A 22,043-nucleotide genomic window follows, 5' to 3' on the forward strand; every position below is an offset into this window, starting at 1 on the left:
ATAGGGTCAGTGCGATCCTATCCACAGCTTCACTCAGCCTACAGTTGATTTGGAGATTAGCGGAACTACGTAATAAAACAGCTGACAAAGAATTAACCAGACACCTCTTTGAGGATGAAAGATCCAATGCAGCCGTTTTCATCTCAATATCAAATAATTTCGGCCAAACAATTATTCGTGGAGAAGGTGGAAAGCTTTAAATTCCTCGGCGTACACATCACGGACAAATTGAAATGGTCCACCCACACAGACAGCGTGGTGAACCTCTGGAGGCTGAAGAAATTTGGCTTGTCACCGAAAACACTCAAACTTTTACAGATGCACAATTGAGAGCATCATATCGGGCTGTATCACCGCCTGGTACGGCACCTGCTCCGCCCACAACCGTAAGGCTCTCCAGAGGGTGGTGCGGTCTGCACAACGCATCACCGGGGGCAAACGACATGCTCTCCAGGACACCTACACCACCCGATGTCACAGGAAGGCCAAAAAGATCATCAAGGACAACAACCACCCGAGCCACTGCCTGTTCATCCAGAAGGCGAGGTCAGTACAGGTGCATCAAAGCTGGTCCCGAGAGACTGAAAAACAGCTTCTATCTCAAGGCCATAAGACTGTTAAACAGCCATCACTAAAATTGAGTGGCTGCTGCCAACATACTTGGATGTAATAAATGTGTCACTTTAAACAATGCCACTTTATATAAGGTTTACATACCCTACATTACCCATCTCATATGTATATACTGTACTCAATTAGTATTTGGTAGCATTGCCTTTAAATTGTTTAACTTGGGTCAAAACGTTTCGGGTAGCCTTCCACAAGCTTCCCACAATAAGTTGGGTGAATTTTGGCCCATTCTTCCTGACAGAGCTAGTGTAACTGAATCAGGTTTGTAGGCCTCCTTGCTCGCACACGCTTTTTCAGTTCTGCTCACACCTTTTCTATGGGATTGAGGTCAGGGCTTTGTGATGGCCACTCAAATACCTTGACTTTGTTGTCCTTAAGCCATTTTATTTTTTTTAATTTGAATTACCCCCTTTTTCTCCCCAATTTTGTGGTATCCAATTGTTAGTAGTTACTGTCTTGTCTCATCGCTACAACTCCCGTACGGGCTCGGGAGAGAGGAAGGTCGAGAGCCATGCGTCCTCCGAAACACAACCCAACCAAGCCGCACTGCTTCTTAACACAGCGCGCATCCAACCCGGAAGCCAGCCGCACCAATGTGTCGGAGGGAACACCGTACACCTAGCGACCTGGTCAGCGTACACTGCGCCCGGCCCGCCACAGGAGTCGCTAGTGTGCGATGAGACAAGGATATCCCTACCGGCCAAACCCTCCCTAACCCGGACGACGCTAGGCCAATTGTGCGTCGCCCCATGGACCTCGCGGCCGGCTGGGACAGATCCTGGGCTTGAACCCAGAGTCTCTGGTGGCACAGCTTCCTTAAGCCATTTTGCCACAACTTTGGAAGTATGCTTGGGGTCAATGTCCATTTGGAAGACCCATTTGCGACCAAGCTTTAACTTCCTGACTGATGTCTTGATGTTGCTTCAATATATCCACATAATTTTACTTCGTCATGATGCCACCTATTTTTATGATGTGCACCAGTCCCTCCTGCAGCAAAGCACCCCCACAACATGATGCTGCCACCCCCGTGCTTCACGGTTTGGATGGTGTTCTTCGGCTTGCAAGGCTCCCCCTTTTTCCTCCAAACATAACGATGGTCATTATGACAAAAGTTATTTGTTTCATCAGACCAGAGGACATTTCTCCAAAAAGTACAATCTTTGTCCCCATGTGCAGTTGCAAACCGTAGTCTGGCTTTTTTTATGGCAGTTATGGAGCAGTGGCTTCTTCCTTGCTGAGCGGCCTTTCAGGTTATGTCGACATAGGACTCGTGTTACTGTGGATATAGATACTTTTGTACCGGTTTCCTCCAGCATCTTCACAAGGTCCTTTACTGTTCTTCATTGATTGATTTGCACTTTTCGCACCAAAGTACGTTCATCTCTAGGAGACAGAACGCGTCTCCTTCCTGAGCAGAATGACGGCTGCGTGATCCCATGGTGTTTATACTTGCATACTATTGTTTGTACAGATGAACGTGGTACCTTCAGGCGTTTGGAAATTGCTCCCATCCCAAGGATGAACCAGACTTGTGGAGGTCTACAATTTTTTTCCTGAGGACTTGGCTGATTTCTTTTGCTTTTCCCATGATGTCAAGCAAAGAGGCACTGAGTTTGAAGGTAGGCCTTGAAATACATCCACAGGTACACCCCCAATTGACTCAAATGATGTCAATTAGCCTATCAGAAGCTTCTAAAGTCATGACATCATTTTCTGGAATTTTCCAAGCTGTTTAAAGGCACAGTCAATTTAGTGTATGTAAACTTCTGACCCACTGGAATTGTGATACAGTGAATTATAAGTGAAATAATCTGTCTGTAAACAATTGTTGGAAAAATGACTTGTGTCATGCACAAAGTAGATGTCCTAACCGACTTGCCAAAACTATAGTTTGTTAACAAGCAATTTGTGGAGTGGTTGAAAAACTAGTTTTAATGACTCCAATCTAAGTGTATGTAAACTTCCGACTTCAACTGTATATAAAGCACAGGAAATCATGTTTTTACTGCATTGGACCTTTAATAATCTTTGTGTCATCATAATGATATTGGTGATAATGTACTGTTATGGTCCTATAGAAATGTTACATGAAATTCATTTGACCATCATTAGTTATTACCCTTACAATACTGTTTTTTGAGATGTGTTCATAATCAAATAAAATAAAATAAAATAATATTGTTGTCAGTGCATGTATCCTTTCTTGTTGATAGAATCTCTACCATGTTCGGTGTGTCAACATAACACAACTCCAAGTTTTTCCACTACTTTGTTAAAATAGCACCAGTGCCTCTTACACACACACACACAACAGAGAGGCTGTGAGACAACCGTTCAAACACAGAAACTTGAGCACATCATACTGGCATACAGAGAGCAAATAGCCCATCTCCTGTCTGCCCAGCCGAGTGACTGAAGGGAGCAGGATAGCAGGGGGCTGGCCACATATGGAGTATTTTTGGTGGGGAGGGAGGGGGTGCCTGTATTTGGAGTTGTAGGTGGTGGGAGCTAGAAATTAGGGAGGGAGGGTGTCTCATTTCATAGACTTGGTTGGACCCTGAATCACTCAAACACTGAACCACAGTCCACTGACAGACAGACAGAGGACGGAGGGAAAGAGGAAGAGAGAGTAACCTGTGAGCGAAAATCAACAAAGCGAAAGAAAGCCAAGAGAGAAACGAGGAACGATAAGGAAGAAGAGTGAGTGGAGAGAGAGGTAAAGCATATTGACTGAATTTTTCATAAAATTATTTGCATGTAATATGAGTCATGATTTATCCAACTTGATGAGGCAGCCTAATCATAAAGCATTTATATATAATATGTAATATGCTGAAGTTGAACTGCTGCGCTCTTGTATATCACCAGAACTGTACAATTTAACCATCGCCAGTAACACAAAATACAAAGTGTGCAGACGTTGTCATGCAAGAAATACCCAAATAAGTACATTTTCAAACATTTAATCACCTAAAAAAGTGGATGTAAACACATTCATTTTAGCCTCAACTAGGCACTATGTAGAATCTGAAGTTGCATTTTCTTTCACGAACACACAGCTCAAACACATTTAATGCGAGGCCAAATTGATATTAGGATGCATACAAGTGATAGCCTACTTGGGGGGGGTAACTCATTCCAGCTCTAACCTCAACATCTATAAATAATCTCTGGAGATACGCAAAGGAATTTTGACACTGGGGAGGTGGGAGTCAGACACATGATGGCATTGTGTACCGCACAGAGATGTGTTTTGTCACGGTGTCACATAATCAGCTACCTTGGCCATGTTCCAATATCATTCCCGCCGACTTTTATTCCATCTCTGCTATTTTTCCAGACGTTCATGCCCCCTTTAATTTTTTTTCCTCCTTTTGCCTTAGCGTCATAAACTGTTCTAGGTTCCTAACCAAAACGGCAGGGGCGGCAGGTAGCCTAGTGGTTTGAGTATTGCATCAAATCAAATTTATTTATATAGCCCTTCTTACATCAGCTGATATCTCAAAGTGCTGTACAGAAACCCAGCCTAAAACCCCAAACAGCAAGCAATGCAGGTGTAGAAGCACGGTGGCTAGGAAAAACTCCCTAGAAAGGCCAAAACCTAGGAAGAAACCTAGAGAGGAACCAGGCTATGAGGGGTGGCCAGTCCTCTTCTGGCTGTGCCGGGTGGAGATTATAACAGAACATGGCCAAGATGTTCAAATGTTTATAAATGACCAGCATGGTCAAATAATAATAATCACAGTAGTTGTCGAGGGTGCAGCAAGTCAGCACCTCAGGAGTAAATGTCAGTTGGCTTTTCATAGCCGGTCATTAAAAGTATCTCTAGCGCACCTGCGGTCTCTAGAGAGTTGAAAACAGCAGGTCTGGGACAGGTAGCACGTCCGGTGAACAGGTCAGGGTTCCATAGCCGCAGGCAGAACAGTTGAAACTGGAGCAGCAGCACGGCCAGGTGGACTGGGGACAGCAAGGAGTCATCAGGCCAGGTAGTCCTGAGGCATGGTCCTAGGGCTCAGGTCCTCCGAGAGAAAGAGAGAATTAGAGAGAGCATACTTAAATTCACACAGGACACCGGATAAGACAGGAGAAGTACTCCAGATATAACAAACTGACCCTAGCCCCCGACACATAAACTACTGCAGTATAAATACTGGAGGCTGAGACAGGAGGGGTCAGGAGACACTGTGGCCCCATCCGATGATACCCCCCTTTCAGTAACTGAAAGGTTGCTAACAGAGGGAAGGCAGGTAGCCTAGTGATTAGAGCGTTCGGCCAGTAACCGAAAGGTTTTTAGATCAAATCCCCGACCTGACAAGGTAAAAATCTATCGTTTTTCCCCTGAACAAGACAGTTAAGCCACTGTTCCTAGGCCGTCATTGTAAATGAGAATTTGTTCTTAACTGACTTGCCTAGTTAAATAAAACATTTAAAAAATAAACCATTTGATCTTTTTCATAGGATCTGGTAGTTAATCTTTCCTTCATATTATGATCCTTCTTGCCTTCTAATTGTGACTCTCGTCATCCTCAACAAAGACACATTTTCAGTATGAGGTTTAGGCACAGTCCCAGAGCAAGCCCTAGCCTTTTGGGGGCCCTATGCTTTAGAGTTAATTTCCTGCAAGTCTACACATTTTTTCCATGGAACATAGAGAACCTTTTGCAGTTTTAAAGCATGTTTGCTGCTATTCTAAACATTTTCCCATTGTGTGGAGAGAATTCTACTCATTGTGCCATGGGACGGAGAAAATTATTTGCAGTTTAACAGCTAATTTCCTGCAATTCTACACATTTTGCCACGCGGCATAGAGAACATTTTGCAGTTTGAAAGAACATTTTCTGCAATTCTACACATTTTGCCCCGACTTATGCTATATTAATATGATATCTGAGTAAGAGTGGCAAACAAAATCAATGGGGACCCCCTGGTGGTCGGGCCCTGGGCACGTGGCCTGTGACATGTAAAAATCTTCCCAGCGTGAAATATTTCCCAATCGTTCTGATTGTGTTGTGATTGTGACCACATGTTGTAAAAATGCTCACAGTGTGAAACGTCTCTTTGTGTGGATGGCTGAGCTCACACCCTCCCTCATCATTGTTTTAGCTAGCTAGCTATTATAATTAGCTGTTAGTTGGTCGAGGTGGCTTGTTTTCAGAGGTGTGCGGTTTTAGATTGTTTGTATAGCTAAAAAAACTCATATAAAAGCTAGGTTTTAGCCAAAGTATAAACAACTGTTTCACATCTCCACTAGTTACTTTTGATAACAAATGTATTGAGCTAGCAATCTGCCATTCCGTGTATCACATGATAGGCTGCACTAGCTAGCTAGCACAACTAGTTTGTTCCACAACTAGCTAGCTTATAACTTTACCCACAGCCTCTCACATTACCAAAAGCCTACAGCACCGTGGTAGTCTCTGCTGGAGCAAACCTTGAGTGGAAAGTAAATGGCAGCACTGCAAATAAATACAATGCTAATTTGTGGTAAAGCCAAATGAACTACCAAAGATTTATATAACTAACCCATGGTACTGCAATTTCTCCAAAAGCATCTGTTTTTGCTGTCATTTGTCACTTGGTTGAGCTCTACTGTCGTAATGTGGAACTGAAGACTTAAGTCTGTCTTCCAAGTTTGTCGCCAGAATATTGCCATGGAGAAAACAAGTCCTTGATGTCATGTATGGCCATATGCTTAATCCATAGGTTGATAACAGAAAATGACAGTGAAATATTTGAGCGAACAGATTTTGTTTCCTTGTATAAAGGGAAGAGACATTACAGGCTATCCAAAAGAAAACTATCATCGTCCCTCCTGGCAGATACCAGACCAAAATATTTAGTTGTAAAACCTGTATGAACAAGTCACGTCTCAGTGATCTGCTATCGTATAGCAGGTGTTTGACACTTTAGAAAACAAATACAATGAGTAGATATGCCCCCCCCCCCCCCCCCCCCCCAAATTGAGATGCTGACCTACAAAAATAAAGTAATACATTTCTGTATACTTCCAACCATTTAGGGTAATAGAGCATGTGGCAAACTCATTCCATGGAGGGCCTAGAGCACGTGGCAAACTCATTCCATGGAGGGCCTAGAGCACGTGGCAAACTCATTCCATGGAGGGCCTAGAGCACGTGGCAAACTCATTCCATGGAGGGCCTAGAGCACGTGGCAAACTCATTCCATGGAGGGCCTAGAGCACGTGGCAAACTCATTCCATTGAGGGCCTAGTGCACGTGGCAAACTCATTCCATGGAAGGCCTAGAGCACGTGGCAAACTCATTCCATGGAGGGCCTAGAGCACGTGGCAAACTCATTCCATTGAGGGCCTAGTGCACGTGGCAAACTCATTCCATGGAGGGCCTAGTGCACGTGGCAAACTCATTCCATGGAAGGCCTAGAGTACGTGGCAAACTCATTCCATGGAAGGCTGAGTGTCTGTGGGTTTTCGCTCCTTCCTTGTACTTATTATACCTGGTTGTCTACATCTTAATTGAAAGGAAAAAACTAAAACCTGCAGACACTAGGCCAGGGGTTAGGCCGAAAACACGCAGACACTCAGCCCTCCGTGGAATGAGTTTGATACATGTGCATTAAATGATTAGAGTATACACTGCGTGTCTGACTTTATTATTATATAAGTAAACAAACCCGTAGGCTACTTTGAGCTAAGTGCTAACAAAGTAACAAGAAGTAGACCCCTAAACAGTAAGAGGACAATAAGAAATATAGGCTATATTTTAAGAAAACAAAACCGTTATGAAATCCTATGTGCAACTATAACACATTGACGAGATTTACGTGACATGATGAGCGAGACATACTGTAAGAATGGTGTGCTGGTGTTTCAATATGACGGTGGCATTGCATATATACAAAATAAAAACCATACATGTCAATAGGGATGTGCATCTTTCCCTTTCAAGACAATTCGATACATATCAAGATACCTGGACTTCAATACGATAGAGGAACAATACATTTTAGGTTGAACCTACCTAACCACACAAAGGATGATTACAGTTGAACACGATGTACAGTACATCGGACAAGGCAGAGAATGTTGGCTAGCTCCGATATGGCCCGCTTCGCCTCTCAAATGTCTTCACTATTATTCTACAATGTAGAAAATATAAAAAAATAAAGAAAAATCCTTTAATGAATAGGTGGGTTCAAACTTTTGACTGGTATGTAAATAAGTGTCACGCTGGTATAAATGATTCAGGAGACAGTACATACAAGTACTAATCAGTGGGAATAGGCGACAGGTGTGCGTAATGAAAGTTCTGGAGGGATTCGTGACAATAAGGTATTTCTGTTTTCGCTTTGTCATTATGGGGTATTGTGTGTAGATTGATGAGGATTTTTATTTATTTAATCAATTTTAGAATAAGGCTGTTACGTAACTAAATGTGGGAAAAATACTTTCAATTGAAAAAGTAGAGCCAAGTCTTTGCAATCTTGACGCACGAGTACGGATTGGCAGATGAAGAACATTTTTACATGACCCCTAGTGTGCCCGGTCAGTAATTCGACCACGATTACTACAAGTTCAGATAGCTGGCTAGACTAATTTACCAATCTAAACAATTGTGGCTGACATGGGCCAATTGAGTGACTGTCAGTTTCTGACATAACAAGAGAAAAACTGCTGATGCACAATCCAATTTAGAAATTGCACCTTGTGTGTTCAACTATTCTAACTCTCAACAGTAAGTTGAGATCCTGCCTGATTTATTTTGGTCGGGCCCCAAGCTATCGCTTAGTAGCTAGGGCCGGCTCTGCACACTCCAATACACATTTGAGAAGTTGCCGACACCACATCCTCCCAACAATAAACTCTGCCTCAGACCTCAACTATCTCGTAGAATTTTTCTCTGAACTTTGTGTTTTAAAATAGCCCCGGTCAGTCCAGTGAACGATGCCTGTGACTGAGCTGTGTTTCCCCCACATGGAGACGGGGACAGGACAGCAGCTGTTGCTGGTGTCATATGAAAGAGAGCTGACACAGCTGGAGTTAGTTACAGGCCAAAGGGAGGGTGTGAGGAGCCACCTAGGAGGATGTCGCAACCGTAGAATCAGGAATTAGAACTGTCTGTCGCCCCCCCCCCCCCCCCCCAAAGAGATGAAACAGCAGTCACCAGTGATGTACTATACCACTACTACTAGTAGTAACAGACTTTACAAAATCGAGTAGATGGCCAGAGGCGAAAGGCCACCCCTTACATAAGATTTGTTCTGGGTACCAAAATAATAGCCTACCGTTACTGACCTATAGCTGGTCCAGAGATGAGAGCTATTGGAATGATGGGGGAAAGAGATCCCTGAGAGTTTGACCTAAATTGTTCACCGGCCAGGCATTGAGAAAAGTGCAAGTGAAGATAAGCATCCACCTTGAAACGTCAACGACGCAAGTTTTGGCTGCTTAAGGAAGTACCTGATATCTCTGAGATCACTTTCTTAGATCTTCTCTTCTGGTGTGCAAGAACCTGACCACCAAAGGAAGCCATTTACAAAGGCCTTAGAATATTCAGCAAAATTCTACCGGTGTAGCTTGATGTCATCCCTATGTGATGGGATGACATCAAATGAAAAGAACCTTCACATAGCACATAACCCTCACAAATATCAGGAACCAAGGTTGGTGGGAGTCACAGCTGCTGTGTCATCCCCCATACTTTGCGCCCCATGGCAAATAGACACAACAATATCACAAAATCAGACGTCATCAAGGGAACCAACAATAGCACCCCATCTATTTATTAAATGAAATGCCTAAGCCTGTCACTTAAAACTGGTACTAAATATATCATAGTACATTGAGGAGATGTACACCATTTTAATAGGTCAAGGTGACCCATATATCCACTGTTTCTGCGGGTGATCTTTAAACAACAGTCTGGACATAAATAGCGTTGGCTGAGAGTTAATTTCCGGCAGGATCCCCATGTATGTCTTTTCATAACACACGTGGTGGACTCTGACATACTGTTATACTCTGGCTCTAACCATGGAAATATATTCTGTTTATTGAGAACATCAGCAGCATAGAGTGAAACATCTGATTTGGTTTTTGAGAGAGAGCAAAATGTCCTTTCACACAAACATGTACAAATAGAAACAGAAATTCAACCTGCTTTTTACATACCTTGTGATATTTCTCAGCAGTTTAATGGGGGAAAAAATAACTAAGAGGCATGAATCAAAATGAGACTCTTTGCCCAGAGTAGAACACTCAGGGGTCAATTCCATCACAACAAATCAAATGACGTTACATTTTATTTGTCACATGCGCCGAATACAAAAGTTGTAGACTTTACTGTGAAATACAAACTTACGACCCCTTTCCCAACCATGCATAGTTAAAAATATTAATAACACAGGGAATAAAATACACAAGAATTAAGCTTTATACAGCGAGTAGCAGTACCAGATCAATGTGCAGAAGTACGAGGTATTTGAGGTAGATATGTACATGAAGGCAGGGTAAGGCATGTGACTAGGCATCAGGATAGATAATAAGAGTTTAAAAAAATAAGAGTAGCAGAAGCATTTCCAGGTTTTGGTCCTTTAATGTTGATGATAATGATCCTGTACCTTTGTAATCAAAGGGCAAGTCATGATTGCATTGTTCCCCCTATGATCCTTTTAATTGCCTGTGATCCTTTTTGGACTGCCTCTGAATACAAAGGATCTGTTACAGTCACTAAAGTGATTGTATTTGTCCCTGCCTGTCCTGTTGTCAGAGTGAATGGGGTGAATTGCTCAGGTGTCAATGGTAACTGGGCCTGGACTGTATCCTGTAACAGGGAGGCAAGGCCACCATAGAGATCAGAGTTTTATGTCGATGAAGGCCACAGCCACAGCTTGTCCTTCTGTGTTTGTTTACAAAGTGATAAGTGCTAAATTAAGGTTATTTTGGTGTAGTGAGTCAAATCACTGGGAGGGTATGATGAGGAATCAGAGAGGGGGTATACTGGGTAATAATTCAAGCAACAGGGACGCTGTCATGCTTGCTTTGCCCTTAGTGTGTTTTTAGGTGACATGAGCATATCTTGTGTGTCTGTGATTGAATGTGCCATAATCTCCACCCAGCACAGCCAGAAGAGGACTGGCCACCCCTCAGAGCCTGGTTCCTCTCTAGGTTTCTTCCTATGTTCTTACGTTTCTAGTGAGTTTTTTCCTAGCCACCATGCTTCTATATCTGCATTGCTTGCTATTTGGGGTTTTAGGCTGGGTTTCTGTATAAGTACTTTGTGACATCTGCTGATGTAAAAATAGCTTTCTAAATACATTTGATTTGGATGTTTTGAGCTAGTGGGATGTGTGTATTTTTCCAGGTATGTGTTGCTTAATTTGCTGTGATGAGTGAGACACTTTGAAATTGAGTTTCCATTTTTTTTGTTAGAAACATGTATACACGGTATGTACAACCAACTTTTATACAGAATTTCAAATTCAAAACTACTAAAACAGTCAGAGGTAACTAAGGGAATATAAATAGACAGTCATATTTTTCAAATGTGCTTAGTAGTACAACAATCTACGGTTCTAAGAGAAGTTGGCTAATTTAAGCAGAGCCTTACATAGAGTGACTAAACTTACCTCAGGAAAACTCCCCTCGTATTTCTCAAGTTGTTCTATAGGGTCATTTAAAACATGAATTAGATTCCCATTTGTTCTGCTGCTGAAATACACTGGGAGTCGGTGTGTGAGTATGAATACAAGCACATCGGGCTGCTATAAACCATGAACCTGACACTGGATTTCTGGAAGCCGGAAGCCCCCCCCCCCCCCCCCCCCCCCCAAACACCCGCACCTGTCAATCACATCCCCCTCTTTTTTAAAGAGTATACAGTATGTTGTTATTGTGTTGCCATGGTCTTTTTCTCTGATGTGATACTTAGTGCCTTTTCTCTTCTTTTTTTTCAGGTCCTGTGTGCTGTCTCACTGAAACCAACCAACCCACCTACACACCGTGTCTGTCAATCTGTCCTCTTCGATCCCCTTCTGTCAGCAGTAGGAATACATAGTTAACCCACCAGCCAGTCTAATCTGTCTGTCTGTTCTTCAGTGTTTCAGTGGTTGTGTTCGTCAGTAAAGAAAGTCCACCTTATCACAGTCAGTAAAGAGACCGTTTTGTCAGTTTGTTGATTAGTTGGTCCGTCAGCAAGTGAGTAAGAGTCCTCATCCCTCAGTGCTTCAGTCAGCACTCAAGAACCAAAACCTTTAAAACCATACTGTCACAGTAACCGTCGCCATGGCCCCCAAGAAGAAGGCCAATCGTACAAAGAAGATTACCACGGAGCCAGTCGTCTCCCAGGTAACCACTGTCACCACACAGATGGCAGGAGGAGTGGTGGTGGTGGAAGGTGTGAAGAAGATCGAGGAGATGGCCGCACTGGACATCGTACAGCTTAACCATTTCAACCTCCCCCTGCCCCCTCCCGTCATCAAGCCTGGAGAGAAGGGCCTGGGCCTGGGTTGTGAAGTGACCCGCCCCCTCCACGGAAATGCCCTGCTGGAGGAGCTGAGCCGCATGCGCCAGGAGCGATTCCTCACCGACCTGGAGCTGGCCTGTAAGACCAAGGCCTTCGACGTGCACAAGCTGGTCATTTCTTCCGTCAGCCGGTACTTCAGGGAGATCCTGGCCAAGGACCCCGAAATGAAGCGTCTAGAGTTACCTTCACTCTCCCCCCTCGGTAGGTTTCACACTAACCCGCCTAACATATAGCTGCTATCTATTAGAGGTATCTATAATCAATATATTATCTATTAGAGGCAGCAGCAAGAGTCTTGTTTGGGAACTTCAGGACTGTGTTCAGTCCAAATATTTCTCAAAGTCTGCATTAATAGACAAAAACACATGAATAAAGCGATGATGTTGTCCACTTATTCCCAGGCCTGGCCAATGTGATCACATTTGCCTACCTGGGCCGCGTCCACATGTCCCTGTACACCATCGGCTGCACTGTGTCAGCTGCTGCCACCCTCCAGATCCCCCAGTTGCTCCAGATGTGCATGGACTTCCTGCTGGCCGAGATGAACGTGCTGACGTGCGTGTACGTGTGGAACATCGCCACTGCCTACGGCCTGATTCCCGTGCGCGATGCGGCCCGCCGCTTTGTGCTGGAGAACTTTGTCGCGTTCACGGAGACGCCCCTGTTCAACCAGCTGACCCTGGAACAGATCACAGCCTTCCTCCAGGAGGACAGCCTGCTGCTGCCATCTGAAGTCACCGCCTTCCAGGTCAGCTCCGCTCACCATGCTTTAACCCTACTTTTTCTGCCTGTAATAACTGACCTAGGATCAGGTCTCCTCGTTCCCTACCCCCAACTGCAGCCATTTTGAGCTCAACCTAAGACCAGCCTCAGACCAGCTGTTAAGGACATGATATAGCCACATGACCTTAGTACACAGACACTTGCCAGACTATGTGACATCCTACTATGAATAGAAATACTCAGTCAGTATAACTCACTGTATGTATAGTTATTAATACACAATACCAGTAGAGATGAGAGACATAGCAAGGAGGCAGAGAGGGAGCGGTATTTATAAAACAAACAGAATTCTAAGTATAGATCTGGTTTCATTCAACCACAGTTGGCCATGAAATGGCTGGACTTCGACCCCAAGCGTCAGGTGCACGCCGCCGAACTGCTGTCCCACGTGCGCTTCGAGACCATCCCTGCCAGTGAGCTGGTCAGCGAGATCCAGCCCGTGGCGAGAATGATGATGGACCCTCACTGCCACCGCCTGCTGGTGGACGCCATGAACTACCACCTGCTGCCCTACCAGCAGAACACGCTGCAGTCTCGCCGCACGCAGGTGCGTGGCGGACAGGCCACCCTTCTGACTGTTGGGGGGCGTCCCTCCGTCACCGAGCGCGCACTGAGTAGAGTGGTGAGTGTGGGGGTCTGGTGGTGGGCTAAACAGTAGGCAGAGGTCAAACGCATGATGAAGAAGTCAACCAACATTTTAGAATACCTCTGCTCCACCAATCACCATGATTCAACAGTATTATCCGTGATTCAACAGTATTATCCGTGATTCAACAGTATTACCCGTGATTCAACAGTATTATCCGTGATTCAACAGTATTATCCGTGATTCAACAGTATTATCCGTGATTCAACAGTATTACCCGTGATTCAACAGTATTATCCGTGATTCAACAGTATTACCCGTGATTCAACAGTATTACCCGTGATTCAAAAGTATTACCCGTGATTCAACAGTATTACCGGTGATTCAACAGTATTATCCGTGATTCAACAGTATTATCCAAAATGAGAAGTGCTAAGTTGTTGACGTTGCTTCCCTTCCAGGTGCTGTGGAGAGACCCACGTGACGGTGTGGCTACCTGGCGCCACCTGTCCCAGCTGCCCGCTAAGAGCTTCAACCAGTGTGTGGCTGTGATGGACGGCTTCCTGTACGTGGCCGGAGGGGAGGACCAGAACGATGCACGCAACCAGGCCAAGCACGCTGTCAGCACCCTCAGCAGGTACACCTTAAATGTATCATAATGTAAATATAATGAGCCAGTATTATGTGGCATACTTGACTGTTCCTTGATTATGGGTAGATTTAATTTCACTTTAGACAAATCACTGTCCATCTCTTGCTCCTCAGGTACGACCCACGCTTCAACACCTGGCTGCATCTGGCTAGCATGCGCCAGCGCCGTACCCACTTCAGCCTGGTGTCCACTGGCGGGCGCCTGTATGCCATTGGCGGCCGCAACGTGGAGGGCCTCCTGGCCACCACCGAGAGCTACCTGCCCTCCTCCAACACCTGGCAGCTCAAGACGCCCATGGAGGTGCCACGTTGCTGCCACGCCAGTGCCGTGCTGCCCTCCGGAGACATCCTGGTGACCGGCGGCTACATCAACTGCGCCTACTCGCGCTCCGTGGCCTGCTACAACGTTGAGACGGACACATGGAGTGAGAAGGCCAGCCTGGCGAGCCCCCGAGGATGGCACTGCTCCTCCACCCTGGGAGGGAAGGTGTATGTGGTGGGTGGTAGCCAGCTGGGCCCCAGCGGAGACCGTGTGGACGTCCTGTCCATGGAGGTGTTCTCCCCAGAGAACGGTGAGTGGAGCCGGGCCTCCCCCCTGCCCCTGGGCGTGAGCACGGCAGGCCTGTCGCCCCTCGGGGAACAGCTGTACCTGATGGGTGGCTGGAACGAGGCCGAGAAGCGCTACAAGGCGGCCGTGCAGAAGTACACCCCGGCAACCGACAGCTGGTCCATGGGGGAGGATCTGCCCGAGGCCACTGTGGGTGTATCCTGCTGCGCCCTGACCCTCCCACCCCGCCACACCCCCCGCAGGCAACAACACCACAACACTCCAGCAACCAAGGAGGAGCAGCCACAGAGAAAGAGCCATGTGGTCCCACAGCCCATCACTGCCTGAGAGATATAGAAAAAGAGAGGTGAAGAGAGCGAAGGGAGGATGATAGAAGGGAGGAGTGACAGAGAGCAAAAAGTTGAGGAGAGGTAGGAACAGAGAGCTGTAGATAGAGAAGCAGAGCCGTCAACAGGAAAGATGGAAGGGATAACTATTCACTTATTCTAAAATTGATTACATTTTTGTTATCATCAATCTACACACAATACCCCATAATGACAAAGCAAAAACAGGATTTTAGAAATTTTTGCTAATTTATTAAAAATAAAAATGTTGCTAATTTATTTAAAAAAAAAATGAAATATCAGATTTACATAAGTGTTCAGACCCTTTACTCAGTACTTTGTTGAAGCACCTTTGGCAGTGATTACAGCCCCGAGTCTTCTTGGGTATGACGCTACAAGCTTGGCACACCTGTATTTGGGGAGTTTCTCCCATTCTTCTTTGCAGATCCTCTCAAGCTCTGTCTGGTTGGATGGGGAGCGTTGCTGCACAGCTATTTTCAGGTCTCGATCGGGCTCTGGCTGGGCCACTCAAGGACATTCAGAGACTTGTCCCAAAGCCACTCCTGCATTGTCTTGGCTGTGTGCTTAGGGTCGTTGTGCTGTTGGAAGGTGAACCTTTACCCCAGCCTGTGTCCTCAGTGCTCTGGAGCAGGTTTTCATCAAGGATCTCTCTGTACTTTGCTCCATTCATCTTTGCTGACTTCATCTTTGCTGACTTGATCCTGACTAGTCTCCCAGTCCCTGCAGCTGAAAAACATCCCCACAGCATGTTGCTGCCTCCAACATGCTTCACCGTAGGGATGATGTCAGGTTTCCTCCAGAAGTGACGCTTGGCATTCAGGCCAAATAGGTCAATCTTGGTTTCATCAGAACAGAGGATTTTGTTTCTCATGGTCTGAGAGTCTTTAGGTGCCTTTTGGCAAACTCCAAGCGTGCTATCATGTGACTTTTACTGAGGAAGAGCACCTCTAACAGAATGGCCTGATTGGTGGAGTGCTGCAAAGATGGTTGTCCTTCTGGAAGGTTCTCTCATATCCACAGAGGAACTCTAGATCTCTGTCAGGGTGACCATCGGGTTCTTGGTCACCTCCCTGACCAAGGCCCTTCTCTCCCTATTGCTCAGTTTGGCCTGGTGCCCAGCTCTAGGAAGAGTCTTGGTGGTTCCAATCGTCTTCAATTTAAAAATGATGGAGGCCACTGTGTTCTTGGGGACCTTCAATGCAGCAGACATTTTTTTGGTACCCTTCCCCCAGGTCTGTGCCTCGACACAATCCTGTCTCGGAGCTCTACAGACAATTCCTTCGACCTCATGGCTTGGTTTTTGCTCTGGCATGCGCTGTCAACTGTGGGACCTTGTATGGACAGGTGTGTGCCTTTCCAAATCATGTCCAATCAATTGAATTTACCACAGGTGTACTCCAATGAAGTTGTAGAAACATTAAGGATGGTCAATGAAACAGGATGCACCTGAGCTCCCGAGTCTCATAGCAAAGGGTCTGAATACTTATGTAAATAAGGTATCTGTTTTATAGGTTTGATACATTTGCTAAAATTTCTAAAAACCTGTTTTCACTTTGTAATTATGGGGTATTGTGTGTAGATTGCTGAGGATTTTTTATTTAATCTATTTTAGAAAATGGGGGTGTCTGAATACTTTCCGAAGGCATCAACCTATGGTTGATGAATGTGAAAATGACAATCCATTTGCGGTATGTGTAAAATATGTATTGCAGTTAGCAAGGTGGAACTGTGATATGATTACGCAAATGTGTTTGTGTGTATGTTTGTGCAAATGTACATACTAGAGTGATTGATGTGTGTTTGGGTGTTAGAAATGGAGACATACAAGCTTTTGACAAATATTGCAATACAATTTTCAGCAAAACTTTAAAAATTCTTCCCATTAAAATATTTGTCTTAAGTAGTTTAGCTCAAAAGAAAAGTTAAAAAACATGTTTAAAATACTGTTAATTTAAGTGCAATGTAATACAAGAGTTGCAATGACTGCTGGAGACAACTTTATAGGTCAAAGTAACTTTACAATGTCATCCACTGACTAAAACAGGTAGAGAATGTATGAGCAAGACCATGGCCTGGCAAACTATGACCCAGACAGATTCATAGGCCTCAGAACCCCCATCTACCAAAGACATAAAACAATAAAGCAGACCTTTTTGGTAATATTAGAAAATTAAATGGGTTTCTTTTTAGAGATTTGGTTCAGGTCATGTTTTGTAGTTAGGCCACGGATTTCAGCTCCTGCTCACGTGTTTGATCAGTGTCCTCCTCAGCCATCTCCATCCAGGTGATACAATGACAAGCTACCAGGGTATGGAATCAGTGAAACTCAGAAAGATGGGAAGACCTGCCTGCCAAGGCAGACTTAGGGGCTGTGGCTGACTAAAAGGGCTGAGGACTCAACCATTACAATTTGATGTTAATGAGGCTAATTTGAATGGAGAAATCCCTGGATTTTGCTCTTACCGGGGTGAGCGGAGGCTGGCACAGGGGGGAAAATTGTGCTGTCTATGTGTCCAGAGGTGACTGAGGCTCTAACCCTGTGGTTTCACTGAATAAAACCAATTGGATCTAAATGGTGATTGTCTCATTTAAATTAACCTCACACGTAACGTATACACAAGCTGCCACATCAAGAAATTATAACCATGTTTGTCCATTTTGTCATATTTAGCTGGGAAACTCAGATCAAGTGGCATAAACCATTGGAAACCAGTGTTTGCAAATGCTGGTCCTGGGGATGCTGTAGTGTGCATATTTTTGTTTTTGCCCTAGCAACAACTCACTTCAACCTTTAGTGGACTCAGGCTAGGGCAAAAACATAAAACGTGCAACCGTTTGGGTCCCCAGGACCAACAGCAATTTTATTTTACTCCAAATGGCATTCTGAAGTGAAGAGGCTGAGGGGGTTGAACTAGACAACCTCCAACTAGTACCAGCTTCAGCTACTGAAAATAAACCAACATTCTTCGTAACAAATTAATAATGCCATCATTTGACAGATGACTGACCCACCATGTACTGCATGCATACATATCTTATTTTTGGCACATGCGTCAAATGCTTAACGTGTTAATTACTCAAATAAACTGAATAAAACAGTAGCAAAGCTATCTACATAGGGTACCAGTAGAGTCAATGTGCAGAGGCACATGTTAGTCAAGGTAATGTGTACATGTAGGTAGAGGTAAAGTGACCTTTGGACCTTGACTCTCCTGTACCGCTGGCCGTGCAGTAGCAGAGAACCATCTATGACAAGGGTGGATAGTGACAATTTTTAGGGCCTTTCTGACACCACCTGGTAGAGGTCCTGATGGCAGGATGTACTGGGCCCTACGCACTACCCTCTGTAGTGCATTGCGGTCGGAGGCTGAACAGTTGCCATACCAGGCAGTGATGCAACCAGTCACTATGCCCTCCATAGTGCAGCTGTAGAACTTCAACCAACCTTCAATATTGGCCATTAAATACAAATTAAAAGTTACATTTCCCATCCTGTACTCGAACTGAGCAAATATTGTTGCCTGTATAGCTTATTTTACAATGGATGCTTCTGAGGCAAAAACAGCAATACAGACCCATACAGCCTGCTCTCAACCACAACACTAACATTGCATATTAATATTTACCCTTTAAAATAGCAAGCGCCATTCTTCCAATTTAATACACATTACTGTAACCCCATTACGTCTCCATTTATGCACAATTAAACTAAATCTGGATTCACTTAACTATAAAGCCAGCATAGGATGCATAACACATTACCAGTACTTAATAATCACAGAACAAACAGTTAATTTATTTATTTTATTGTTATGAACAAGGCCAAAGGTGATTTACTTCCCGGGGAGGATGATCCCATCATACTGAAAAAGAAGAGAAGAATTAGCTTACAATGCTCAGCAAAGAAGTCTACTCAAATCAGGAGAAGTGGCAGACTTGTCAAAATCCACACCAAATCCATAATCTTCAACCAATAGCCTTGTGACAAAAATGGCGAACAAGGGTCAGCTGACAGTTCTCTTCCAATAGCGTTAGAGCAGGTATTGGCAATCTTACAAGCAAATAGGCAGTGTGAATGCAGTTTTCATTCCTGCCAAATGGCAACACATACATCAAAGCTAGTTTGACAGGCTATGCAGTTATAGCTCACCATTTATTGATTGCTAAAATTCTAACAGTTCGCCTATGTCAGTTAATGTGACAAAACAAGTATAACATAAAGAATCATTGTACCATCTAAACAGCTGTGAAATATATTTTCTTTGACCCAAAAAATAAATATATTTTCAGCTGGTGTACAAAATATAAATTCTACATAAACTCAACAAGAAGCATAGAAATATTGTAAATAGAACAGATCTACCACTTCAGACTTGCTTTCAATGAGAATGACAGATGTAACATTTCTATGTGAACTTTGTCAGGTTGCCAAAAAGTGACATATTGCAGCTTTAAAAGACTCAAGCATTACTGCTCCTAGGAATAGGGGACAGAATCCTACTGGTAAACCAGACACCTGTCAGATTCATTTTTCTGATGTACATGTAAAAAAAATCAACGGCAGCCATTTGCAGGTACCATTGACCACCCTTAGAGAAACCAAACAAAATCAGTTAGATCATAGCTCAAACTGAGCCTCACCTTCTGCTGGAACCAGCGCATGGCCTCCTCTTTGCGGATACGGTGCCTGAAACCGATGCGACCGGTTTTCTGCTTCTTGTCAGCGATGCTGAAGCCAGGTCTGCCCAGGACCTGACAGAATGAAAGGAGATTAAGAGGGTGGTTGAGATTAGAAGGCATGCAAAAAGTATTGTATACCAACAGGCATGTAAAATCAAACGTTATTTAAAAAGCATTTGAAGCCACTCACGACGTAGAAGTCCAGTCCATAGATACCGATGCTGGGGTCGTACTTGATTCCCAGATCAATGTGTTCCTGGATGCCAAAGCCGAAGTTCCCTGTGTCGGAGAAGTTGTTCTTCCGCAACTCGTACTCACGCACCTTTGGAAGGATGCGTTACACCAATTAGTAAGGGAAACATATAGCAACTTCAAACAATTTTACTAAATACATTCATAACCATGTGGACAAAGTTCACACCCTTGACAAAACACCGTTGGTTGATGTTGAACACGAGTGATAAAAACAAAACATTTGTAATTTTGTCACTTTAAACAATGCCACTTTATATAATGGTTACATACCCTACATTACACATCTCATATGTATATACTGTACTCTATACCATTTTGCCTATGCTGTTCGGCCATCACTCATTCATATATTTTTATGAACATATTCTCATTCATTCCTTTACACTTGTGTGTATAAGGTAGTTGTTGTGAAATTGTTAGATTACTTGTTAGATATTACTGCATGGTCGGAACTAGAAGCACAAGCATTTTGCTACTCTCGCATTAACATCTGCTAACCATCTGTATGTGACAAATAAAATTTGATTTAGCAGACACTTCTCCAGAGCAAATTGGGTTTAAGGGTCTTGCTCAAAGGCAAATTGACAAACCTCTCCTAGTCGGCTCTGGGATTCAAACCAGCTACCTTTTGTTTACTGGCCTAACGCCCTTAGCCGCTGGGCTACCCGAGGCCCTAAAAGTATGCATAATTCTAGAACGCTACGAACAGCAGCCAATGTTATGGAGGCTACCACTACACTAAGACCCAACCTAAAAGGTGTCAGAAACATTCCCTTGACAAATTAATGGCGATTAAGAAATGTGCAAGGTCATTAAAACTATATAATTAATGATGTATTGCAGTGTTTCTAATAAATAAGTAATATTGAAAGCGCACCTTGAGTCCCTTCTCCAGGATCTCCTCAGCCTTAGCTCCACGTACAGTGCAGTGGACAGCAATCTTTTCATTTCTGCGGATGCCGAAGGATCGCACAGTGTAGCGGGCTGAGGGGGACCGGTGAAAGACAAATTGTAAGCATAACACATTTCACTAACAAATAGAATGTGTCAGTAAGTGTTAACTAAACCTCAAACACCCTGCCACAGATTAAAAGCACAAACAATCAAAACACCGTTTACCTACCCTTGGAGAAGACAGGCGTCTGGCCTGTCAGCTGCTCAAGCACCTTAGCAGCACGGGTCAGTCTGTCACCACTCTCCCCAACACAGATGTTCATACAGAGCTTGCGGATGCGAAGCTCACGCATGGGGTTCTCCTTTTTCTCGCCCTGTTCCTGTTGAAATATACAGATATCATGCGGCTGGAAGGTTAACATTTACACAGTGTAACTTAACCAATAATGAAACTTATGTCTGGATACATCAGCTGCCTGTTATGCAGGCTGGTTAAGTTAGCTAGCAGGCAAAATAGCAACATGTTGCTAACTACTGTTAACGTTAGTTAGCTAGCTAATAAATCCTGGTCAATAGACAACACAGTCCATCTTTAAGCTGTTCCCAAAAAGCCATACGTGTTCACACAGACTTAAATCCATTCAAAAACGTGATTCAAGGTATTACTTACCTTCCTAACTAGTTTAACCACTAAAACCTGCCACACGGACATGCCTGTGCATATCCCCGGCTGCTAGACAGTTCGCTATTAAAATGTTGCGGAGTCAAATGTCACTACTTCTTACAGAATGTTTACAATATTTTCGCACGGTTCGTATACGGACGTTCCAGTTACCTATTTTGCGGTAACTAACAAAGCATTGAGAAATGTATTCGGGGAGAGACCTCAACTACAACATCTATGTCGCTAGCCCTTACTGACGATTCAATTAAATCAGTGGTCCATGACATTTTGGCCGTAATACAACTTCATTTCAATGCTGCACATGAACCTAGTCATATCTGGCTATAAATACAATGAGATATTGGCCATATAACGCTGATGATTGTGGATTTAAAATGTAAACCGAGAAAACTCGCCATTTTATGTGTAAACGCTGTACTTACCGCCATGTTAACCACTAGAAGAGGCCGAAACGTTTCCG

The 22,043-nt window shown here is 44.1% G+C and overlaps 2 protein-coding genes across 2 annotated transcripts; one reads left to right on the forward strand and one right to left on the reverse strand.

Moving 5' to 3' along the window:
- Positions 1 to 11,995: 11,995 nt before the first annotated feature.
- On the forward strand, positions 11,996 to 15,049 carry klhl43 (kelch-like family member 43). The gene is made up of 5 exons (XM_038966266.1): positions 11,996 to 12,335; positions 12,536 to 12,882; positions 13,240 to 13,539; positions 13,965 to 14,140; positions 14,269 to 15,049. Exons 1-5 carry the CDS (start codon positions 12,026 to 12,028, stop codon positions 15,047 to 15,049), a joined length of 1,914 nt encoding a protein of 637 aa, XP_038822194.1. The 5' UTR covers positions 11,996 to 12,025.
- A 3,810-nt stretch (positions 15,050 to 18,859) lies between these two features.
- LOC120022185 (60S ribosomal protein L11-like) lies at positions 18,860 to 22,011 on the reverse strand. The gene is made up of 6 exons (XM_038966067.1): positions 21,979 to 22,011; positions 21,128 to 21,278; positions 20,882 to 20,988; positions 19,940 to 20,071; positions 19,711 to 19,821; positions 18,860 to 18,932 (listed from the first exon to the last, which is right to left on the reverse strand). Exons 1-6 carry the CDS (start codon positions 22,009 to 22,011, stop codon positions 18,903 to 18,905), a joined length of 564 nt encoding a protein of 187 aa, XP_038821995.1. The 3' UTR covers positions 18,860 to 18,902.
- Positions 22,012 to 22,043: the final 32 nt, after the last annotated feature.

This window comes from Salvelinus namaycush, chromosome 27 (assembly GCF_016432855.1).
Source record: "Salvelinus namaycush isolate Seneca chromosome 27, SaNama_1.0, whole genome shotgun sequence".
NCBI classification, from domain to species: domain Eukaryota; kingdom Metazoa; phylum Chordata; class Actinopteri; order Salmoniformes; family Salmonidae; genus Salvelinus; species Salvelinus namaycush.

Bases quoted from the DNA above. Each gene is read 5' to 3' on its own strand.
- klhl43 (XM_038966266.1), top strand. From the start codon at position 12,026: ATGGCCGCACTGGACATCGTACAGCTTAACCATTTCAACCTCCCCCTG. The intron at 12,336-12,535 runs GTAGGTTTCACA...ACTTATTCCCAG, and splicing joins ACCTTCACTCTCCCCCCTCG to GCCTGGCCAATGTGATCACA. The intron at 14,141-14,268 runs GTACACCTTAAA...CTTGCTCCTCAG, and splicing joins GCTGTCAGCACCCTCAGCAG to GTACGACCCACGCTTCAACA.
- LOC120022185 (XM_038966067.1), bottom strand. From the start codon at position 22,011: ATGGCGGTAAGTACAGCGTTTACACATAAAATG. The intron at 20,072-20,881 runs GTGCGCTTTCAA...ATCCTTCCAAAG, and splicing joins TCCTGGAGAAGGGACTCAAG to GTGCGTGAGTACGAGTTGCG. The intron at 18,933-19,710 runs GTGAGGCTCAGT...CTTCTTTTTCAG, and splicing joins TGCGCTGGTTCCAGCAGAAG to TATGATGGGATCATCCTCCC.